Source organism: Ambystoma mexicanum, chromosome 1q (assembly GCF_040938575.1).
Source record: "Ambystoma mexicanum isolate Mex_15411 chromosome 1q, UKY_AmexF1_1, whole genome shotgun sequence".
In the NCBI taxonomy this organism is placed as follows: Eukaryota; Metazoa; Chordata; class Amphibia; order Caudata; family Ambystomatidae; genus Ambystoma; species Ambystoma mexicanum.
In genome coordinates this window covers 425,781,469-425,806,528 of record NC_090922.1, presented here as the reverse complement: position 1 = coordinate 425,806,528, position 25,060 = coordinate 425,781,469, and the positions used below count along the sequence as shown (strand labels likewise).

The window sequence follows — 25,060 nt, the reverse complement described above, 5'->3', positions numbered from 1 at the left end:
GGTAAGTCAGATCCCAAATTCAAAGCTGGCTCTCTTCCATAAAATAAGTTGACCTCTCGGTTACCGCTCTTTGTGACAAATTGCTTATTCGCTGTATGGTAACTTACCCTAAAAACACAAGTAGCTAAGAAAGCTCAAACAGTAATGCTCCAACCCAGCTACTGAGTAGCATCGAAACCTACTTACCAGAGTCCAACCTCCAAGCCACAATACAATCCCTGTCTGCTCCCTACTAGAAGTGTAATAAAGTGGTTTAAAAAAATAGAATTACTTAATCGCCCTTCACAACAGTTCTGTTTGGCTCTTCCTATGCCCCCTAAAGGCAGTGCCCAATGCTGTAGCACATCTCTAAAAAAAGAGAGTAGGTATGACTACATCACCCGAAACATAATCAGCTTACATCGGCTCTCCCTGTAAGATGGCATCTTGTTAAAAATCAGGTGCATTTTATATATCAGATTTTTATGCATAGCCCTTTATGCTGGATTACGCTTGCTTCTATACGCATTAACCAGTTTATTGGTACTCAATTTATCAACTTCGGAAGGATGAGGGGCTGAGTCACCCTGCTTGGTTATGCACATGCGACATGCAGCCTGGTTTCATGTCAGAGATCAGAGATTAACTTGTGAACTATCCACCTGGGCAATATAAAAAATGCCCATTAAAAATATCTCATAATTTCATGATGAACTTTCATCATCAGGCTCCCTAAACTCTGAGTTAATCCATTTACTTTGTCAATCAAAGGGTTATGTTGCTGCTGCTGCACACAATTATTTGTTGCCCTTAATAATTTGTTGAGCCACTGTTCTACACAAATATCGACAGGATCTTAAAACATTCCCCTACTGGTGGGAACGGACATATAGGGTAACCGTTGGACTGCAAGATCACAAATGTTATTTCATGCTGAGAACCAAAATCCCTCAAACAGAAATGCAGTTGTAAGCCTTTGAACGTAAACATGACTTTCTCACATGTCATTACAGTTGCACATACAGGTATTACTATAGCACATTTCTGCCCCTCCCCATAATCTTTGGAGTGAATCCATAAACCGCTCATAGTAAAACAAATCCTTTTTGCGGGCTAGAATTGAGGGACGCAATTCATTTCTCTGTTCGGGAGAGATGTGCTTTCGACCAGTTTGGGGAATGAACGTTACAGTTACAAGGCTACTGACCTTTGTATAGTGTTACTCAGGGAAATTCCATAAATTCTGCCAACAGTAGCCCTTTTATGTATGCATGGAATGCTTTGAGTCCAATATTGCCCACTTGTAATGCAAATCTAAAAATTAGCGATTCTCCAGCTGCGTACTTTATTGTAAACCATTGACTCACGTAAACTTGGTCAATGAAAAGCATACTTCCCTGCTAATCGATATAGGGTATGCTTTGCCATCATTGTTAGTTACCCGCTCCACACACACCGCAAACAAAAAGAAATAATAAAACATCTAAACGTACCTGTCAAATTTAATAGCCATTTGTATGATACCTTCATCCACTGCCTGATTTTCATCTTCCTGCTGCTGGCTTGCTAACGATTCCTTCCGGGACGCTAAAGTCGATGTCATCTCTTCATAGTAACTGCCCAACTCAAACGCTTCGCTGTCCAAGAAACAAAGACATGGTAACAGAAACTAAATGTAACTCACTGTATGGTACACAGTAAACACATTACACACTTCCAATCTCATTGATACACACCAGAGATGCTTGACCTACTGTAAAATACACCTTGGGAAGGAGATTTTACCTAACTTTTGCCTTGAACAACCATTCACTTTACATGCTGTAAGCAGAATATATGTGCAGATGGGAAAGTTAATAGTGGGAGTTTCTAAAGGCTGTTACGTTGACAGATCTGGGATCATGGATAATATCAGGTTTTATATTATTATTATTTGAAAATTTATAAAGCGCAGAAATAAGGCCCAAAAGCATTTAGGCACTAAATGTCGGCAGCTACGGAGCAAAATACTTCATACTCCTAACATGCAGAGAGCTGAGTTAGAACAAGTAGTTTTTTAAAACTCTCCTAAAAGGGAGATACTCGTCCATGGTTCTAAAAGATAGCGGGAGTGCATTCCGTAAACTTGGGGCCAAAACTGAGAAGGCACAGCCACCCATTCGCTTCCGCTAATATTTAGGGATCTTGAGAAGTAAGCGTGACGCAGAGCGTAGTTGTCTTCCTCAAGGCCATAAGTTTTCCAAAACCGGCACTGCATATGGCAGAAATCTGTGCCTCACGCAAGCCAGTGGGTAGGAGTTTAACCCTAAGGCTTTTTACTGAAGTGCAGGGCACCCAGCGAGTCTGGCCATTACTGCGAGTTCCAGGGGTGATCCGCCTTTTGAGACCCGAACATCAGGACCTCAGTTTTGCTTCCATTTAGTTTCAGCCAGTTTGCTGACATACAGCTGCCTATTTTCTTCATGCAGTCCCCAGGTTTTTCAGGGGGATCCGTTTGGGGGAGTCCAGCTGAAACACCAGCTGAGTGTCATCGGCATAAGTGTAAAAGAGGACTCCAGATTCAGCAATAAGGTCAGCCAGAAGAGACATATACAGCTTAAAAAGAAGGGAGGACAGAGCTGACCCTGAGGAACTCCACAAGTCAATTCTAAAGGAGATGAAAGACAAGGTTGAAAGGAGACAGTTTGAGAGCGCCCTTCAAGAAAGGACTTGAACCATGCCAAAAGAGGTCCAATGGCCCTTGCTTGCTCGAGCTGGGTTAATAAAATATCATGATCCACTGTGTCAAAAGCCGGGGAGAGGTCCAGGGGGATAAGTGCCCCGGCCTCTCCATGGTCCTGAAGCAAGGCTAGGTCATCTAGCAGTGGGATCATACCTGACGCTGTACCCATTGTGGTTTGAAAACCAGATTGGGAAGGGTGCAGACAATAGGCCTGATTACAACTGTGCCAGTCCAGAAACAATAGTGCCGGTAAGCCTATCAGCACTGTTTCTTCCAGACAGGCACAGTATGGGTTTGGCTGCCGGAGCCGCTGTGCCCGACAGGGCAGACCCTGCCGGACACAGCAGCCACGGTAAGCAAGCCGTAACGGAAGAACTGGCACCTTTATTAACAGTGCCCTGCTTCTGTGTTCCCCATTCCCATTGAGTCGGCGAATTACAATTTGCTGGTGCCAGGTAAATCTTACGAGTCCAGCGAACACCCGCTGGTAGCACCAGCAGGGTTACTGCTGGACTTGTAATGAGGCCCTATGATTACCTTCCAGAAATTTTGAAAACTGTAGAGTGATCACAGCTTCCATCAGCTTCATCCAATCTGGGAGAAGAGAGATGGGTCTATAGTTAGCTGGCAACCTGTGAATACAAGTTTGATTTTTTTCAGGAGAGGTGTGACCACTGCGTGTTTCAGAGCAGCAAGGACTTTACCCAAAGTAAACGAGTGCTGTAAAGTATCTGTGAACATACCAATGACGCTCTGCAGGAGAGCTTTCAAGATAAGGAGGGGAACTGCATCCAGGAGTGAGGCTGATTGGATTTCAGGCCCAGAAGAGCCTTCGAAGTAGCCTCATAATTTAAAGGCTCAAGATTGAAAGTTCTTACCAGAAAAGGAGAAGGGGGTCCCCATTGAGCAGCTCCTGGGGCTGTTCAACCTCCTCTACCATTTGGCTGCCTCTAATATCTTTACGAATATCTTGAATTTTATCGCAAAAAAAAGCACTCATTGTATTACATCGCAATTGTGCATCTATTCTTTTAACTTGACTTCCCAATGGCAAACTGATAGTTCTTTTGCTACTAAAAACAGTTTGCTTTTGTTATCCAGTTTGCACAATATTTTGATTTCTCAGCCCGAATCATCTTATGGTAACAGAGCACTGCTCGTCTGCAAACGTTCCGTGTTGCCACATCATATTGCAGCCACCATTTCCTTTCGAGACAGCGACATATCTGCTTTTGAGATCTAAGATCTGGAGAAAACCAGGCCTTGGTAGGTTTTGTTCTCCCAAAATGAGGTTTAGTAGGGGCCAGCATGTCAGCCACTTTCTCCAAAGATCTGAGGAGAGAGGAGCAGGGGTGATCGCCCTCCTCCCTAAATCTATTGTTGGCCTCAAGTAGTGAGTCGGTCATCTCAGACATGTCCACTTTATGCCATAATCTACAGGTTTGCACACCATGAGAAACCTTTGGAAGGCAGAAAGATATCTTTATCATAAAAGGTACCATAAGGGGAATGGACCAGATAACCGGAACAGGGGTGAAACTTGTAACTAATCCTGCTTCATCGAAGCCGGATCAAACAGGTCCAGCAGATTACCACTTTTATGGGTGGGAAGATGATTACAAAGACCTAAAGAAAGGTCCAGTATGCTGGTCACCAGGTTACTGGCACAACGATCAGACAAATAATTTGAGTGGAGGTTAAAATCTCCTAGCACAACTAGGTTGGGGTGTGCCAGGCCTAGATTGGCAACCAAATGTGTGAATTTAATACCAAAGTCAGTTTGGCCAGATGATGGAGGTCTGTATACCAATAAGAAGTGGACAGTCATGTTAACATTGACCTGTACTCTAACTAAGAACATTTCACAGAGCAATGAGTGTTCCACTGGAATGTGTTGACATTGATATGACGCGCTATAAATTATTGCCAGGACACCACCTCTACTCGGTGGGGTCCTGTTAAGGCACAGTACCACATAGGATGCTGGCAGCAACTGACATAAACCAGGGTCGAATTAGCAGCGAACCAAGTCTCTTTGATGCACATAAAATCAGGGGCTGTGTCTATCAGCGTTGTATGCAAATTATATCGGTGAGCATCCACTGATCTTGCATTAATCAGCAGGCACTTAAGATTGTCATGGGAGTCGCAAGACTTCCCTCCCCTCCACATCTCTCCTCTAAGGGTACAAAACCCAGATGCGCTCCCTTCTTGGGCTGAAATACTAAGCACCATCATAAATCAGTGTCCCCTCTGGTGCCAGTTCTACTAGCTCATTTTGTGAATACCTAAGAGTAATACCTATGTTAATTTCCTTTCAGGGATCCTCATAATTCTGGCATTGTGTCAGAGCTCAGAGCCCATCCGATGCTCGGACACACCCAGATGCGCTTGACTTTCGTGTGCCATCAGCATGCAATAAAGTAATTTACATTATTTCAAAGTTAATGACCGGACCCTGGATATCCTCATCTCCTTATCCCTCTTTAGGGCAGATTCCTTCAGCTTATAAACACTGTAATATTAAGTGCCATTGATACCCAATGTATTAGTAATCAATGTCTTGACTTTGGAAAAATGAGCTGATCTGCCCTTGCTAGGATTTAAACGTATGTCCTGCAGGTTTAACAAATATTTCTGGGGAGCACTTAACTTGCTGAGCTGGCTTGCCTATTTTGCAAAGCACAGGTCTTGACTAGGATCACATTTGTGAAGTGATTATTAGAATAATGGGATTCTAGTTTCACAGCCAACAATTTAGACACTAGACCCCCTCTCTAATCATCTGCATGAACTAACATCCCTGAACATAATTTTCTTCTGTATATCCGATAGCCCCTAGTTCAGCCCACAAACAGCAGTATTAATGTGTTTGGTTTTCTTCCACCGTCACAAACACAACCTACTCTAACCTGGGATTCATATATGCCTACACCATCCTTACCCACAAAAAAGGTGTAATTATCATCTGGGCCTAAACAAATAATTTGGCCTTCCAAATTTAGGTTTAACATGAAAAACCCAGTAAAAACCAATTGAGATCAAATGTTTGCTTTTTCATTGGGAACTGGAAACACACATTTTCTTGCCTTCTGGCTGTGATTTGTGTGCTTTGCATTTACTGCGATGTTCACTGGGAAAAGCCTTAAACAGTGATGCTGATAAAAGGAGCCTTCAAGAAACATGCCCTGATTGATGTTTGTGGAATACAGCTTTATTTTCTGTTTCTCAGGCTTACATATCATATCAGCTTGTCATAGGAAAGGCAACCTCTGATGTTTTTCTTTTAACTTTGTTATGTAGTGAGTTGTGTAAAGCACATGTATCAGCCAGGGATCATCCTTGCGCTATAGGAAGGTACGTCAAGCCAGGCATTAGTGGTGGAACCGATTATCAGTACTGGAATACCCAAGTCTTATATTTTCTTCAAAACATGAGAAGGTTGCATCCCAAATGTAATTATGATGGAAACTCCACCTTCCTGAATCCATAGATGCTTATATGTACCAAGCACATGGCCTTAAACAACATGTTCTTTGACTGGCAAGCTATGCTTGCACAGGTTGGAGACAGTCGCATGAGTCTTGCTGTGAGTTCTGTACCCCTTGAAGACAAGCTCATTGTTTTGTATTTCAGAAAGACACTAATAATTACTGTTGTGATAGTCAAGCAGAGACGGGATAAAAGCATTTATGGCTAAGACTTTATGTGGAAAGGGCTTAAAAGGGAGCAGATTTTAACCAAGTTACTCACTGTAGTGACTACCTTACTCCTAGTCCATAGTCCCCTTTCCTCCATACTTGTGGAACATTTAGTCCTATGGGACGGGACCGGAGCACTTTTGTTAAAAAGCATCAAAAATGTAATGTTTGTCCTTTTATTTGTACGCGGGGCCAACGCACATGGCCGTAACCCTGCCTCCTGAGCTCCGCCCCACGCATCGCCCTTCAGTCCTTTTCTATCGCCTGGTCTGAGACCTTTTAAACAATAGAGAATACTTTTTAGAGAGGGTGGCGTGCGGGCGTATGGAGGAAAGGGGACTATAGACTACGAGTAAGGTAATCACTACAGTGAGTAAGTTTATTATACTCCTATGTCCCGTCCCCTTTCCTCCATACTTGTGGGAGATTCCCAAGCAGCAACCATAGGTGGTACGGGTGGATGGAAAATCCCTTTACTGGAATACGTTTTTCAACACAGCCTGGACAAATTGCGCATTAGCCCTGGAGCTCAGATCTAAGCAGTAATGCTTGCAGAAAGCTGATGGGGAGGCCCACGTAGGCGCCCTGGTGATGGACTCCCAAGGGACATACTTTTGGAAGGCAACAGCAGCCGCTTTTCCCCGGACTAGATGTGCATGGATGCCTTTTGGTGGTTGAAGGCCTCGAGTCTTATAGGCCTCAGCAATACATGATGCTATCCACCGGGAGATGGATGCTTTGGAAGCTGGTTTCCCTTTTGGGTCCCTGAATGTAACAAAGAGTTGTGAGGAGCTTCTGAGTTCACTCGTTCTATCGAGATCAAACTTGAGGGCTCGCCTGACGTCCAGGTTGTGTATAACTCTCTCGGCATCAGATGCCGGATTCAGGAAAAAGTCTGGTAAAGAGATAGACTGGTTCAAATGAAAATCAGTAACCACTTTAGGAAGGAAGGCAGGATGAGTGCGAAGCACAACCTTATCCTTGTGGAAAGTGAGGAACGGATGTTCCACTGAAAGCGCTTGGAGCTCGCATACTCGCCTTGCGGATGTTTATTGCAATCAGAAAAGCAACTTTTCACAAAAGCTACTTAAAATCAGTAGTGGTCATGGGTTCAAACGGCTTATGGCATAAAGCGGTGAGGACCACATTTAAATCCCATTTGGGATGAGCAGGCCGCACCGGGGGGAAGAGATGAAGAAATCCAGCAAAAGGCCTTTTGATGACTGGATTAATCAATGAAAAGGAACAGCTGTCCGTGGACAGATAGGCTGCAATGGCGGATAAATAAGTCCTGCATGACAGAACATGAATGCCAGAAGCTGCCAGGTGAGACACAAAGATAGAACGGTGTCGACCGAAGCATGCCTGTGATCAAGCTGTTTAGCTGTTTAGCTAAGCACCAGTGGCAAAAACTGAGCCCTTTGCTCCTATACCGGGCCATCGTAGAAGGTTACCTGGCCGCTTGGATAATGCGTACATTGTTTTCGGAAGGAGGTCGGGTATCAGCGGCAATCTGAACGGGGGAAGAATCAACAGATGCTCTAGTTCCGAAAAACCAGAATCTGGCTGGCCACCAAGGAGCTATGAACAGGAGAGTGCAGGCCGATGCAGTTCTGAGCTTGCAGAGTGACCGATGAATCAGTGGCAATGGAGGGACGGCGTAAGCCTTCATATTGTCCCACGGAATCTCGAGAGCGTCCCCCAGGGAGGACGCTCTTAGCCTGTCCCTGGACGCATAAAGAGGAAGTTTCCTGTTTGTAAAAGTTGCAAAGAGGTCCCCCTCTGGAGTGCCCCATTGATGGATGATGTTGGTGAGTACATTGCTGTTCATTTCCCACTCGTAACTAGCTGCCGACCGAGTGGATCTGCAGTCACATTGATGTGACCCGGGATGTATACAGCCTGGAGCCAGACATTGTGGCCCAGTCTCAAATTTGTATGGCAAGATCCACAAGGTGACTTGGTGCCGCCCTGCTTGTTGAGGTAAAACATTGCCACAGAATTGTCAGTGCGAATATGGACTACCCTGTTGGTGATAGTCGGTTGAAAAGCTTTGAGCACCAGGAACACAGCCAGGAGTTCCAGGTAATTGATATGAAACTGCCTGTCCTGAGGTGTCCACAAGTCGACTACTTCGAGGTGACGCAGCATCGCTCCCCACCACAGAAGGGAGGAGTCTTTAGTAACCGTTACTTGTGGGCAGGGCTCCAGGAAGGAGGCACCCGCTGAAAGGTTGTTGGCCGAGAACCGCCATTGTAGTTCCATCATGCAGGATGCAACTGGAATCATCTTGAAATCCGGATCCGAAGCGTGAGAACAGCAGCTCCAGAGATCTAGCTGAGTGCACCTCATCTTCAGACGTGCAAGAGGTAGAGCGAGCACGCAAGAGGCCAGGTGACCCAGAAGTGTTTGGAACCACCAGGCCGTCATGTGCGAGGAATGGAGGAAGAGCTGACATGTGGTCGACAGGTCTGCAATCCTGTCTGTTAGGAACACCTTGGTACTGACCGTATTCCAACAGAAACCCAGAAAGATCAGGTCTTGAGCGACCGTCATGGATGATTTCTGCCAATTCACTGACAGCCCAAGATGGAACAGGAGCTGAAGGAGTGACTAAAGATTGATCAAGGCCCTCAAGGACTGCGCAGGAGCCAATTGTCTAAGTATGGGTATACATGAATCCCCTGCAGTCTGAGGAATGTTGCAATGACCAACATCATCTTCGTAAAGACAAGCAGTGCCGAGCTGAGACCAAAAGGGAGTACACAAAACTGGAAGTGTTCTGCTCCCACGGAGAACTGCAGATATTTTCGATGCAGGCTCCAAATCAGAATGTGCATGTAAGCATCCTGAAGGTCCACCACGCTGAGCAAGTCGCCCTTCCGGAGAGAGGACTTTATCTGGCAGGGCGTAATCATCTTGAATTTCTCTTGGGGAAGAGAAAGATTGAACTTGGAAAGATCGAGGATAGTGAGCAGGCCAGCCTGGTTTTGTTTGGGAACTGTGAATATACGGGAGCCCTCCCCTTGCTCCCCGAGGGGAACAGGCTCCACTGCTCTGAGGCCTAGAAGTTTCTGTACCTCGGTTCTAAGGGAGGACAATCCAGTCTGCTGGAAGGGAGGGTTGATCAGGGGGCAGGGGGAGTGGCAAGCGAAAGCCCGCTCGAGAGATTGACAAAACCCATCGGTCTTCGGTGATGATCTGCCACGCCTCCAGATGAGACGAAATTCATCCTCCCACCAGAGTCTCATGCGACGGACAAAAAATATAATTTTGAGGATTTGTCAGCAGGCAGAGTACCTGTCCCAGTATAGGAGGCTGATGGACGAGAGAAAAAACGGCCACCTTGCCGCTGTTGCTTACAGCAGGGCCCAACCGCCAGAGCCTCAGATCGGTGCGCACAGCAATCCTGAAAACCCCTGAATACAGAGAAGGACCGAGTTTGGGACCTCGACCTCTGTGCATAAGGAGCCTTAGCTGGAGTTTTCGCCAGGACCGATAAAGACTTTGCTGTTTGAGTTTGCCTTATGTGAGTTCCTCATCTGTGGAGGAATGGAACAATTCCTTACCATCAAAAGGAAGATCAAGCCCCTTGTCCTGCACTTCCTTTGAGAACTTTGTAAGCATGGAGTCACGCTTGGCGGGCGATGTCGACCCACACCATGAGGCCTCGAGAGGAAGTGTCTACGTGGTGTGCCGGAGCCTCCAGTAGATCCTGTGCCAGGACACTGGCGTCCGACAAACCGGCTTTGAAGTCCTTAAGCCTATCCGCAGTAATACATTCCTGGAAGTCGGCTAGTTCCCTCCATAGCTTAACATTGGCTGGCGCCAGGATAAGCTCAGTGTTAGCCTGCCGAAGCTGGAGAGCCGAATTGGAAAAGACTTTCTTCCCAATGGCATCAAGAAGCTTGTCCTCCTTGGAGAGGAGATGGGCCACTGCAGTGGAGAATGTAGAGGCTGGCTTAGACTGGAGGGTGGCTGCTGCCACCACCGTCGATGAAGGGAGCGGACAAGCCGACAAAGATATGTCCTCAGAGGTATGAAGCTTGTATCGACCGTCAATCCTCTCGTTGAGATGCTGCCTGGAATGAGATTTTTCCCAGACCTTACGGGCCACAGCCTGGAGGAACAGGCCGGTGCGCTCCTGAGGGGACAGAGTGAAAGCTCCAAAAGCACCCCCTCTTGTGAAGCTGGGGGCTCGGGTACTGGAATGTCAAGTAGCGCCATCATGTCCAGCACACGGTTATGAAATGTTCTAATAGAGTGGGGCTACTCATCGCTGTCCTGGTCCGCTTGATCGTCGTCCAGTGAAGCAGGAGCAGAGGATGATCTGCTGCACTTACTGCCTCAGGTCCTAAAGTGTTGTTAGGCCATGCTCCCGGTGTTTTCTCTACCGGTGAAAGTGGAGGCAGAGGAGGAAGTGGTGGAGGAGGTCTGACAGGCAGAGGTGGAGGTGGAGGAGGCACCACCGGTACCTGTGTAGGATCTGCCAGAGCAGCAGGCGGTACAGGAGGCTAGGGTACATTTCCTTAAACAGATCATTAAAGTACGCCTTCATGGATCAGAATGCATCAGCATCTGAAATTTCCCAAAAAATGCAACCTCGGATGAAGGTCTAGGTACTGGAGTGGGCAGAGGCTGGTCGGAAGGGGCATACCCCCATGAACGCAATGAGGATGGTTGCCAGGAAGGACCTCCACCAATTGGGTCCACATAGATCAGGGGTGTGGATGCAGGAGGAAGCGAGACTGTATGAGGCAGCAGTGCCCGAGAACGCCAATCCATTGGAGGGCGGAACGGGTTCTTGTTATCCACATAGCGTGGAAAAGGCTGCTCTGCCCCAAAAGGAGTCCCCCCAGCACCAGCTGTAGTGAACGCTGGTATAAGAGAGGTAGTCAAAATGGCCACCGTGGTCCGCGGAGGTTGGGCCGCCATTCTGTCGACACATGAGGTGAACTGCGTCACAGGAGAAAATGAGGCAATGTTCTCCTCACGGGAGTCAGGGGCCTTATGTGACATTTTAGCCTTGAACTGCAAAATGATTTAGAGCAAAACATGGCTTCCCAAGTATTCTCATCTGCATTGTCAGCGAGAAAGTAAAACGTACTACATTTATGCAGTTCTTGTACATTTATTCCTTTATGCGTGCCAGGGAAACCCTCAGTTTACGCAATGAAAGGCTCTATTGCCTAACAGCACAACCAAGATTTGGGTACTGTTCCCATAGCTCAAGAAATAAAAGCCAAAAGTCACTTGGACGAGCCAGGTCTGCTAATGCGAGGTCTAATAAAGATGGAGCATCCGATTTGTGACTCCCAGGCTTCCTCTCTCAATCTCCAGTCTTCTCCCCTATATTACATAGCCGTGGGCCTGCCCCGGCACAGTTCCGTGATCCTTTCTCTCTCTGTCTTCAGTGGCTGCTCTTCTCCTCCACCAGTCATCCTCCTTTTCGCAGCAAGGAACGAGTCTTGAGTTAAAGAAAGATTCAGAGCTTCCTGCTGACAATAACATATCTTGGTACTTTCCTCATATAATTTTAGTTGTTTTTGAAGAGGCAGTGTTGGAATACTCTTTTGGAAGTTCCTCAAAGGAACGTGAGTCTTTGTCCCCAAAGGTGGAAGTCTCTCCTGATGTGGTCCCACTTGCCTCGACCCCTAGGGAGGGTGTTGTGTAGTAGGCTCACCTGCCTAACCTCATAGGGGGGTGGGGGAGCTCCCACTTGGGGAGAAGGGACAAATTCCTGTGATTTGTCATAATCCCTTGTTCTTAAGGAATACCTTCCTTTTGTAACCAATTGGCTTAATGTGCCTCAGTGCTCCCCACGCCTGTGTATCAGCCCAACATTGTAAACAACAGACTGACATAGCAGCAAGCAAAGGTCAGGAGCAGAGCTGCCTATATTTGAAAATTCAAAACCCTGAGACAGGGCTGGGCGATATATCAAGTTTTGGAGATATATCGAAATATTTTCAAAATAGATATAGGAGGAGCCAATATCGCTAACATCGAGATATATACCTATGGGATACATCACTCACCGTAATCGTATTTCTGATGCTTGTATCTGCTTAGATTCACATGGCCGACATCTAGTGGAAGCTGCAGAGTATTACAGTTGTTGTTTTCGAAACCCGAAAAGGGACGCCAACAGGGCGTGCCAGTAATACTATCCCTAGTGTGACGTCCACTGTACCCATGATCCCTCACGCGTCGCGGTTCCTCAGATTGTTATTTTTCTGACATGAGGTAGCATAAGGTGTAGTACAGTGGTATCCAAGCAGATGCGTAGCAGGCAAGCTCATAAGCATCTACGCCTTCTCTCCGAGGGGAGGAAGGGTGGGTGCATGTGAATCTAAGCAGATACAAGCATCAGAAATATGATTACAATGAGTAATGTTCTGAAGCTTGTGGATCTGCTTAGATCACACGCTGTGCATAGATTAGCGAGCAGTGTTAGAAGAAAGAGGTGGGATGTGAGAAGATTCATGAGCGAACAAATATGTCTTCGAATCACTTGTCCCACTTGTGTATCTGTCTTGAAATGAGTGTCAATGCAGTAGTGCTGAGTGAAAGTATGCATTGAGATCCATGTAGCATCTTTGCAAATACTGTCTAAAGGGACATTTGCAATGAAAGCCAGGGTGGCTCCTGTGCCTCTTGTGGAGTGAGCCCTGGGCGTAAAAGGCAGTGTCTTATTTGATAGGGAATAGCACAGTTGGATACATCTGACTATCCACCTAGAAATGGCATTTTTTGAAATGCGGTCACCTTCTCTGCCTGGCGCTATGGAGACAAACAGTTGATCTGTCTTTCTAAGCGGTCTGGTCTTATCTACATAGTAGAGGACCGCCCTCCTCACATCCAGTGTGTGGAGGTTTACCTCAGCTGAGCTGTTGGGTTCCTGGAAGAAAGCCGGTAGCTCGATTGACTGGTATACATAAAATTTGGAGATGAATTCAGGGGAGAACCTAGGGTGAGTACGTAAAACCAGCTTGTCTTTGTGTACAACAAAGAAAGGATGCAGCACTGACAATGCTTGTATTTCACAAACTCATTTTATGGAAGTGATAGCAACTAAGAAGGCAGTTTTGTAAGTCAGGTGTTTCAGACTGGACTTGTGCATCGACTCGAAAGGGGGGCCCATGAACTTAGTGAGTACAACATTGAGATCTCATCCTGGCGGCGGGTTTGAAATTGGAGGGTGGAGTCTTTGTATTCCCTCAATGAATGCTTTGATAACAGGTGCCTTCCACCATGAGATCTTATTGTGGGAAGTGGTGTAAGCTGACAAGGCCGCCAGGTGGACCTTCAAGGAGTTGAACAATAACCCTGCATCCAACAAGTGAAGCATATATGTCAGAATGTGGGAAGGAGTACATTCAATGGGGCACATTTGTTTAGACTGGCACCAAATTACGAATCTTTTCCACTTGTCAAAGTAATAGTGTCTAGTGTAAGGTTTTCTTGATTCCTTCAAGATGTCCATACATCTTTGAGGCAGGTTAAGATGACCAAACTATGACTTCAGGAGCCATGCTGCCAAGTTCATTGAGTGAGGTAAAGGGTGCACTGTTAGGCCCCCATGCTGGGAGAGCAGGTTGTACAGGCACGAGTGTTTGATGGGATTGCACATCGCCAGTTTGCGCAGATGTGGATACCAGGGTTGTCTTGCCCACATAGGAGCAACTAGGATGAGCGTCATCCGTTCCATGTGGATCTTGTTCACCACCTTCCTCATTAGAGGTGTTGGGGGGGGGAAAAGCGTAAGCACATTTCCCTGACCAGTTCATCCATAGGGCGTTCACCTTGGATCCTGGCTGGGGAAACCTGGACGCAAAGTCTGGGCATTGCTTGTTTTCGCTTGTAGCAAACAAGTCTATTGTGGGGAAACCACATAGAGAACAGGTGTTTTACGACCTCTGCGTGAAGTTGCCACTCGTGTTCTTGTGGTAGGGGATCTCTGCTCAATGAGTCTGCAAGAGAGTTGAGTTCCCCTGGAACCTTCTGTGACGATAGGAATATCTTCCATTTGAGTACCCATTTCCAGATTTGTTGTGCAAGTTTGGACAGATTTGGAGAATGTGTGCCCCTTGTTTGTTTAAGTAAAACGGATTGGTTCACTATGTAGGGTTCAAACGCCTGAAGGGCCTTGAATACTACCAGAAGTTCTAGCAGACCGATGTGGTTCTGAGCTGTTGTGCAAGACCACAGACCCTGAGCTGTGTGGTGAATGTAGTGGGCCCCCCACCCAGCAAGCGAGGCGTCCGTTGTGACAATCGCCTGTATCTCTGGATTGTAGAAGGCCTCCCCAGCAGTAGATTTTCTCTCGTCCACAAGCAAAGACTTTGTAACAGCGTTGGTGAAAAGACCACTAGATTGTCCGACTGACCGCTTGCCTGAGACCATTGTTTCGCCAACTACTCCTGCATGGGTCGCATGTGCAGGCGCGCGTGTGGAACCAGGTAAATTCAAGATGTCATCATGCCTAGCAAGCGCATCGCTTTGCAAACCCTTATCGGGCAGCCGGCCTGATAAAGTGGTATTTGCAACGGCATATTTTGAACTCTTTCCTCTGATGGAAAGACCAACCCCTCTTGAGTGTTTAGACAGCTCTAAGGAACTGTTTGGTTGTGCTTGGCACTAGGCTTGAGTTTTTGTTGTTTATTGAGAAGCCCAATTGAAAGAGAAGGTTGATAGTCCTTTGAATGTTCTGTTTGCAAATTAGGGGGGGACTATCCTGTAATGAGCCAGTCGGCCAGGTAAGGGTACATGAGGATTGCGTACCTGCGCAGGTGTACTGCCACCACCGCCAGTGCCTCCCTGAATACCCTTGGAGCAGATGCTATTCTGAAGGGTAGCACTTTGAATTGGTAGTGCTGGTTCGCTATCTTGAAATGCAAGAATCTTCTGTGCGCTGGGAACATTGAACTATGAAAATAGGCGTCTTTCATATCCAGTGTTGCCATGTAATCCCCCTTTTTTAATAGAGGGATTATCTCTTGTAGCGTAGTCATGCAGAACTTTTGTGGCTTTACTTATTTGTTTGCAGGGCGCAAATCTAATACTGGGTGCATGGACATATCTTTCTTTGGCACAAGGAAGTAGGATGAATAAATACCCTTGTTTACCTGGTTGGCCGGGACGATTTCAATGGCGTCCTTTAGCAGATGTGTGGCGACTTCCTCGAAGAGGATATGCTGGTGTTCTTTTGAATGGACTTTCTGTCGTGGGGGGTGGTTTTGGGGCAGCTGTAGGAGCTCTATACAGTATCCGCTTGCTACTGTGGACAGCACCCATCTGTCTGATGTGATTCCCTCCCATGCGTGGGTATACCTGGAAATGCGCCCTCCTACTGGAGAGGCATGGGAGGGCACCTGAATCTGATAGTCATTGTTTTTGTGGAGGAGTACCCCCACGAGAGGAGTTGCCCCTGCCACGAGCTCTGGCCCTACCCGCTCCTCTAGGATAACCTTGGGAGGACTGACCTTGATTATTTCCCCAGGGAGTTCCTTGGATGTGACTGTAATTGGACCCCCGTTGTGAATTTTGGCTGTGAAAACGGCGCAAATTACCATTGCCCCCTCTGGGCGGGTGGCTTGTTGGTGAGCTGACCCAAAGATTTAAGTGTGTCATACTCCTCTTTAGCGGTCGTAAGGGCGTCCTCGACGGCCTTGCCAGAGAGCACCTTGGGTTCTATTGGCATGTTAATTAAGGTGGCCTGCGTTTCTGGTCTAAAACCTGTTTGCCTCAGCCACGCGTGACGTTTAATAACAGTACCCTGTGCAATAATTTGCCGGAATTGCCTGCAGCGTCAAGGTTGGTCTTAAGTAGACAGCTGGACACAGTTCTACCTTGTGCGGTCACCTCTGCTAGCAGAGATTTCTAAGGTTCATGTGCAGACGACAGTAAAGCCGACACTTCCTCCCATTTGTGGCAGTTATAACTGGCCAAAAGGGTTGCATTATTTGCGATTCTGGTCTGGTAAGCCGTGGATGAGGTGACCTTTCTTCCCATTAAATAAAGCTTTTTGCTTTCCTTGTCGGGTGGGGCATTAGAGGAAGCAAGGGGCTGCCCGCTGTTTTCCTAGTTGTAGTTATGACTAACGAGTAGGGTTTCAGCTGCCCTCTAATATACAGTGGGTCTGAAGGTGTGGGTTTAAATAGATTTTCTATACAGGGGTTTACAGCCTGTGTGAGGTTAGGGGTCTCCAATGACGGTAGTATTTTCCGCTGTACTGACTTGAGTAGAGGAATAAACTGCGCAACAGTTTTCTAGTCCCCAAGGATTTGTGCTACGAAATCCTTATCCTGCTGTACCTCCAGTGTCTCAATTTGAAAGTGCTCTGCCGCCCTGGCTAACACCTCATTAAGCAGTGGCTGGTTGTCAATAGGAGAGTCAGTGATAGGGGGGTCTTGATCAATAGGTGAATCGATGGGATACAAATTGGCTTCTGGACCAGTTTCTTGGTCTCCACTGTCCCCATAATAAGGATCTGCTGCGTCCTCATCATACTGAGGGTCAGCTGCCTCTACAATTCAGAGGTCTTTGTGTTCGGAGTCCGGTTCATAGAGTTCTATGACTGTGCTACGCACTGGAGTTTCAGTACGAGACCTCTTAGTAGAGGGTTGAGAAGGTTGAGCAGAGACTTATGACCCAGAGGGAGCTGTAGTGGGGGGAGTGGAGTGGAAACTCTCAAAGTAGGCAGGGTCTTTTTCGTAGAAATTGGCTATAAAGGACATTCTCTTCAGGACCCTGTCTATGTCTTGTGATGACCATTGTGCTGAACTTGGTTAGACTAAAGGTTGGGAAGGAAGTCCTAAGTCTTCATCTGTGGGAGGAATGAGCCTAGATTTTTTAGGCCTAGCCTCTAGAGGTTTATCCTTATGAGAGGTGGGCCTAGATTCTTGAGGTTTTTCCTTATGAGGGGTCTTTAAGGACTTCTTTCTGTGTTCTTTATCCCCCCCACTGGTGCCCAGAGCCATGTTTATCCGACTGTTTGGGTCCTGCTACCTGATCCGACGCAGAGCCTTGACTTTCCGTTGTGGGAAGGGCCAAGGCCTCGTCAGCGGATGATCAGCCTTCGGATGGAGTTTTACGCGCGACACCCGCGCCGTCTTTCGATGGTTGGGCCCTGTCGTGTGGCGATCTCGAGCGAGAGTGCCCAGAGGACAGGTCCTCAGCTGACCTTTCCTTGGGTGCACGTTGCCGACCGCTCGACACGTGTCGAGTCAACATGGAGTTGTTTGTTTAGCGGTGGGTGGAATTGTTGCGCTTTTGTCGCTGGGTGTAGTCCCCACAACAGGGCCGCCGGCCTGTCTTAAGGGGTCGGGGGGCTGCGTTTGGGTAGCCGAAGCTACCCCGTCGCCCTCGCCGTCTGAAACGGCGGCGTTACAGCCATCGCTGAAAGGGCCTTCCACCTCCATGGCCTTGAGCTGCCTGGTGTAGTGTGCCCAGCGTTTTGTCGATCGGTCCTTTAAAGTCTTGGGCTTGAAGAGCCTACAAGCTCGACAAGACCCCTCGACGTGGTCTCTTGGGAGACACAAGCTACAGACTAACTGCTTATCGGCCATCTGAAATTTTCGATTGCACTTGGGCAAAATTTAAATGGGGTCTTGTCCATAACTACAAACTATGGCTGGGCGAAAACGGTGTAAGGAAAGGGAAATTTTTATTTATTTGTAATGCGCCGGTAACTCGCGAGTATCGGGGCACAGAAACAAGGACACAAAAGATAGAACGTATATGTGACGGGACAATTCAACTAGAGATATCTCAAGATCAATGAGTCATAGGTGGCGTTATCAAAGAGGTAGGTTTTCACTAGCTTACGAAAGCGCAAGTAGTTGGGTTCTTTCCTTATGTTGACTGGCATATTATTCCAGATAGCTGCTGTGATAACAGGAAAGGATTTACCCAGGCCCAGCTTGTGTTTGTGTGGCACTACTGTGATCCTATTTTGATCCATAGATCTTAGGGTGCGGCTTGGAGCATAAGACTGTATTTTGGATTTCAGGTAGCCAGGGGCTTTCCTATGGATGCATCTATGAGCTATTGTAAGAGCCTTGAAGTGGGTTCTGCTTTCCACTTTAAGCCAGCGTAGCTCCTTCCTAGAGTTGCTGATGAGGTCAGATTTTGATTTGCCTTTGATTATCTTAACCACATTGTTTTGGATGATCTGGTACGCCTGTAGGCTTTTTTTGTTGGCTCCTACCATTAATGCGTTCCCGTAGTCTAATCGGGATAGGATGGTTGCTCTGGCCAATGTGGCACAGTTGTTCTCTGAAAGATAGGGTCTAATGGCTTTAAGGAGTCGCAGATAGTAATTGCATGTGTTTTTTATGTACTGAGTCTGAGCTTCAGCTCCTAGAGATGCTTCCATCGCCATACCTAGGGTTTTCACCTTCTCAAGTACTTTGATGTTTGTGTCTTCAATCTTAAAGTTTGCATAGTCTGGGGTTAGGGAGTTTCTAGCTTGGGTGGATCCAAAGACCATCAGCTCGGTTTTGTTGCCGTTCAGGCACATCCAATTGGAGTCCATCCATTGCTCGATGATGTTGTATATTCTGAGAAGATTATCGTTGTCAGTTTTATACTCCCCACTAAGTTCCAACACCAGCTTCGTATCATCCGCATAGTTGGTAAAAAACACATCTGCATGATCTATTACATAGCATAGAAATCTGATCTAGAGGTTGAAAAGTAGTGGCGATATGCTGGCTCCCTGTGGGACCGCGCAGAGACTCTCCCTTTCCATGGAGAATTTATCTCACCAATGGACTCGAGAGGTCCTGTTCTTTAGGAAAGACATTATCCAGGTCTTTGCCGACGGTGAGCAATTTGCCGTTTTACCTAGTGCTACTTCAAGCAGATTGTGGTCTAGTAGGTCGAAGGCGTTGCTGAGATCCAACAGGATACGAAGTCCCGTTTTTCCCCTGTCCATGATGCTGAGCATCTTTGTCTGTAAGTCCAGCATAACTTATTCTGTACTGTGTGCTGGTCTAAACCCTGATTGTTGTGGGTGAAGTGAGTATGAGGCCTCAGTGTGTGCCTGTAATTGGGCGGTAGTTACCTTGTCCATGATTTTGAGCAAGAAATTACAATTCGCGATTGGTTTTAGGTTGCCTGGATCTCTCGGATCCATGCCTGCTTTTTTTATCAAGGGGGTTACAGTTACCTTTTTTATGCACTGAGGGACTAAATGGTCCCTGAAAGAAGTATTAACAATTTTAGCCAGTGTAGGGGCGAAAATATTTGGGTGTTCAAGAATTATTTTGGCTGGTAAGATGTTTTCCGAGCAGGATGATGGTTTCATAGAGGCAAGTGTTTTTTTTATCTCTTCTGCGGTGATATACAAGAAGGTGAAAGTTTGTATGTTTTCAAGAGGCTTTTCTGCCAGCATTTTTAAGCTTTTAGGTTTGATTAGTTGAGCTTTTGTGATTTTGTCTCTAGCCTTTTCTAGTTTCTCAAAAAATGCTTTTTGGGTGTTATCGCATTCCTGTTGCGAGGGTGAGAAAGGTGGCGAGATGGCAAGGGGTTTGTTTAAGGACTTCAACATGTTGAATAGTTTACTTGCCACATTGCTCCCAAGATTTGTTTATTGAAGTACTGCTTTTTGGCCTCTATTATTTCTTTCTTGTAGCAAGTTTCTGTGGTTTTCCATTTTTCCCCATTTTCTGCTGTGGGATTTTTTTCCATGCGTTTTCCAGTTTTCTTTTAGCTCTTTTTAACTGGGATAGTTCTTTAGAGAACCATTCTTGCAATTTGCTTTTGGTTCTAAAGGTTTTGGTCTGTAAGGGAGCATTTTGATCTAGTAGCTTTTTTAGATGGTCAAGGAGGGTACTCATCATGGTGTCACAAGAGTCCTCTTCTTCAATACTGGTGGTAAAGTCTTTTATACAGAATTCAAGTTGTTCTTTCTTAATGTTTTTGAAGTTCCTTTGTGTGATTTTTATAGAAGGGTTGGGGTTTTTCTCCTTAGGCGAGGGGAGAGAGACCTGAAAAGTGACACTGTAATGGTCTGACCACATACAGGGTTCGGTTTGGTAGTCGTATGTCTCAAGGTTGTTGGTAATTATCCAATCCGGTTGATGTCCATTTTTCATTGTCGGTTTTCTGTTAGTGATGTTGAAATCTATGTTTTGTAGTGAGCTTTCTAAGTTGATGGCGTCTTTGTCTGCCTGATTGCCGTACCATCTATTAAAATTTCTCCGACTGCTAATGTGGTGCAGTTGGGTCCTTTCAGGAGATTTAGGAGGTGAGAGAAATTTTCATTGAAATCAGGGGTGGGAGATGGTGGTCTGTAAACCCCATATACATCCTAAAATTGTTATGCTCACCTGGTATCCACGGAGACGCCACCCAGCCCTGGTTGGATGATTTGCACTCTCAAACCCTCTCCCGGTTCCTTGGTAAGGCCTCTGGTTAAAGATTGGTCTGCAATATAGGAGAGCTGGATTCAATACCAGATTGTCTTTATGTTTTCCCACCTCTCTTGGCCTCAACTCCTTCCTTCCCCTTGGGCCGTCGCCTCACCTTAATATTGTAAAAGGTGAATTCTCCGTCCTGCTCCTTGTGGCAGGGTGCGTAGATGTGGGAGGGGGGGCGAGCAGCGACCAAGTTACTTCACTGGTGGAAGCCCCCCTGTGGGAATCCAGGCCTGCTGCGACACCGTAGGTTTGCTACTTTACAGTCTTTATATGCAGTTCTTATGTTCCTCTTAGTTCGAATAATAATGTCTTGCTTCTTTCCTTTTAGGTATGGAAAGGTATTTTAGTGTTGTCATGCAGTTTGAAGATAAGCATGGGCCGGTAGGCGAATGCGCGGCGTGCGCAATGCTGTCCGGTGAGTAATGTGCGATGCGCGGCACTGTTTAGCCTTTTATATTGCTAACCTCTGTCTTTTCTCTCCTTGCAGGTTGCGATGTTCCTCGCCGAGCGCCGTAATGTTCTAGCAATGATACTGACAAGGAGATGACTAACAAGGTAAGAATTGTGTGGCTTTCTTCATTCGGGAGGAGACGTGAGTAAACGCTTACTAATGCTGTCTCTCTTTCTCCTCTTTCCAGGTTATGGTATTCCAGGATGCATGCGGTGCCGGATGATGGAGTTCGTACTTTCAGGTGAGTGGAACTGAAGTCAGCGATAGATTGAAGACAGGATACTGTTCCAGGTAAGTTTCGTAGTGTTCTTTCTCTCTCTGCAGGTCCTTGGTTTCAGGTAAGCTGGCATCAAAGAACTGGACACGGTGAGCGTTACGCTGCCCACAGCAGAATAACGCAAAGCATGTTCTGCTGTTTGGGTGCAGTTTAAATAGTCTCAGGTAAAGTAGTCCAGGTAAAGTAGTCCCAGGCCTGCCACACCCAAAAGACTAGACTGCATAGCTCAGTTCCTTGTAACTGAGCTATGTGTGTGCCTCCATGTTGGCTGAATCTCTCCCCCCACCCCAAAAGTTAAATAATCCCAAGTAAATAGTCCCATTCTAATGTTGGTCTTCATGATGGTTATGAGCCTGGCGCCAAAGGCACCAGGACTGACTCCAAGAGAGTCTTGGATGAGGTTTTAAGGCCTTTGACCTGGCCCTAACTGGAAGGCTGACTTGCCAATGAGGGCAAGGGTCATGACAGCACCCCTCTCCCCCCAAGGCCCCACTCACGGTGGCACTTCTGCCTGGTCTTGGTTTGGCTGGGTAATTCTGATGGAACGTTTTAATTAAGCGAGGTGCATGGATGTATTCACTAGGTTCCCATGATCTGTCTTGAGGGCCGTATCCCTTCCAATCAATTAAGTAGTATAGTTTGGATCTGGTGTATTTTGAGTCTAGGATATCCTTTACTTCAAACTGTGGTTCTCCGTCAACTAATACTGGTTTTGGTGGTATTGTAACCCGAGTAACGGGTTGTACAGGTTTCAGGCGTGATACGTGAAACACAGGATGAATCTGCATAGCGGGTGGTAGGGCTAATTTAACTGCCACTGGATTTATTATGGATTCAATTGAATAAGGTCCCAGATATCGGGGACGAAAAGTCTGAGTCCCTTTTATGGGCACCTATTTTGATGCAAACCAGACCTTGTCTCCATTTGATAGTCGGGGGCTTTACTACGATGGTGGTCAGCAAATTTCTTTTAAAACAAAGTAGATGTGGATTATCGCATTCGAGGTCTGTGCGCTAGTATTCACTGTTGGTGTTGATACTGGAGAAATTGAAGTGTGAGCTGCACTACCACCTACGCCAGCCAGTCCACCCTGGCTGGTACCAGAAAATATGTACAAGAGGGGAGTTGAGGTGGAGATGCGCTGAACACCATATGAATAAGGAGCACTAATTATAAAATTGATGCTTTAATTGTTGTAGAAACAGCCGACACGTGTTTCGACACGCAGGTCGTTTTCAAGGCACAAGAACACAGAGTATATCGAAGAAATCAATAAGTGGGAAATCCCACAAGAAGCAGCGCGTTATAAGTATTACGCTGGTGTCAAGTCCAAGCCGTGATGGCCGTAACCAATATATAACTCGTTGGATCGAGCAGTCACAGTTACAGAGGAATTCCCCAGAGCAGTCCAAATTTCTTTTGTCTGTTCTTTGCTTGGAGTAAATGTTCTGCTGTTTCTTTGAAGGCCTGGGAAATAGTCTTATGTAGGGTTTTAACCGCTGGCATTTCCAAAGGGGTTGGGAGATCCAATTCTGAAGTACGTGTATGTCTTTACGCCATGTGGCCCACCAATAGTTTTGTTTTACTTTAGCTAGAGTTTTGGCAATTCCAGGTTGACCTTCAATCAGGGAGTCGTGATAACCCGAAATAACCTGCTCTTGTAAATCTTTACTTGGCAAGTATAGACGGTTCCTAAAATATGGTAACTGGTCTTTAATGGTGTAATGTTCTCCTTGAGTACACAACTCTTGTGAGAAAGTGGGATCCCTTAAGAGTTGGATCCTGTTTTGGAGTTCGCCCTGTGTCAATGTTTTCGTAAAACCCAGGAGTTTGTCTTCTGGAATGATGGCTAGTGGATCTGGAGTTATGTATACCTTTTCATCAACACCCATGAGGGACAAGGCGTGGGCCTTTCCGTTTCGGACTCCTGCCTGGTAGGTGATATCACAGTCATATTCAGCGAAGAAAAGAGCCCACCGCAGTTGACGGGATGATTGAGACTTTGCTGTTTTTAGGTATTGCAGGTTTCGATGATCAGTTATGACTGTGACAGTGTGTCTAGCACCAAGGAGATGGTGCCGCCATGCCTTGAAAGCTGATTTTATAGCCAAGGGTTCTTTGTCTGTGATAGCATAGTTGAGTTCTGGAGGTGAGAATTTTCGTGACCAGAAGGCCACAGGGTGTACCTGGCCAGTTCCTGGGTCCCTTTGTGAGAGAACAGCTCCCATAGCCATGCTAGAGGCATCTATTTCAACTATATAAGGGAAGTCTGGGCGAGGATGCCGTAGAACTGGAGCAGAAGTGAATTTTTTCTTAAGTTCTTGAAAGGCCTTCTCTGCTTCTTCAGTCCAATGGAACTTTTTATTGTTTTTTCTCAATAGTGATGTAATTGGATGCACTATTTGGGAAAAACCTGGGATGAATCAGCGGTAAAAGTTTGCAAAGCCCAACATACTCTGGATTCCTTTAAATGAAGTTGGTGACGGCCAGTTAAGAATGGCATCTACCTTGTGCCTATCCATTCCAATACATTTTGATGCGAGGATAAAACCGAGGAACTCAACTTCTGTGACATGAAAAGAGCATTTTTCAAGTTTTGCATACAGTTTATGTTGGCGGAGTTTAGTAAGGACGGAGCGGACATGCCTGACATGGTCTTCTTTTGTAGCAGAATACACTAAGATGTCATCAATGTAAACCAGGGCGCAAACGTTGATTAACTCCAGCAAAACATCCTTCATAAAGTACTGGAATGCAGCAGGAGCGTTGCAAAGTCCAAAAGGCATTACCTGGTATTCATAAAAGCCGTATTTGGTACGAAAGGCGGTTTTCCATTCGTCTCCTTTCTTCACTCGAACAAGATGGTACGACCCCCTAAGGTCCAGTTTGGTATAGATTTGAGCGTCTTTGACTTGATCCAATAATTCAGGAATAAGGGGCAGTGGATAACGATATTTTACTGTGATCTGGTTTAATGCGTGATAGTCGATGCAAGTCCTCAAATATCCTTCCTTCTTTGGTACGAAGAATAAGGGACTGGCTGCCGGTGATTTAGATGGGCGGATAAATCCATTTGCCAGGTACTGATAAAGATAAGATTTCAAATGGAGGTTTTCTGGTTCAGTAAGTGCATAGATTCGACCACAAGGAATTTGCGCACCAGGTATGAGATCGATCTGACAATCGTAGGGCCTGTGCGGTGGTAGAGTATTGGCTTGTTCATTCTGGAACAAGTCTTGAAAATCTTGGTATTCATTTGGTAAAGTAGTAGTTACACCTAGTACATTCACCACCGTACTGGGAGTAGCAGATTTACATAAGTCTGTTTTCCTCTTTTCTTGGTAATAACAGGTGCGAGCACAATCATCGGAAAAGGCCAACTTCTTGGCACGCCAATCTATTAGAGGGTTGTGAGCTACCAACCACGGCATCCTAAGATTAGTTGAAACTGAGGAGCTTTGATGAGATCGAATGTGATAGATTCTCGGTGTCCACCCTGGCAC

General features: G+C 46.3%; 1 protein-coding gene across 2 annotated transcripts in view; it reads right to left on the bottom strand.

The window, feature by feature from the left end:
* The window catches only part of DUS2 (dihydrouridine synthase 2), a 1,290,787-nt gene that overhangs the window by 188,015 nt on the left and 1,077,712 nt on the right, over positions 1–25,060 (bottom strand). For both annotated transcript variants that reach the window (XM_069639713.1, XM_069639706.1), the window contains one exon: positions 1,473–1,616. In XM_069639713.1, coding sequence (XP_069495814.1) covers positions 1,473–1,616 — 144 coding nt within the window. The remainder of the gene's footprint in view (positions 1–1,472; positions 1,617–25,060) is intronic.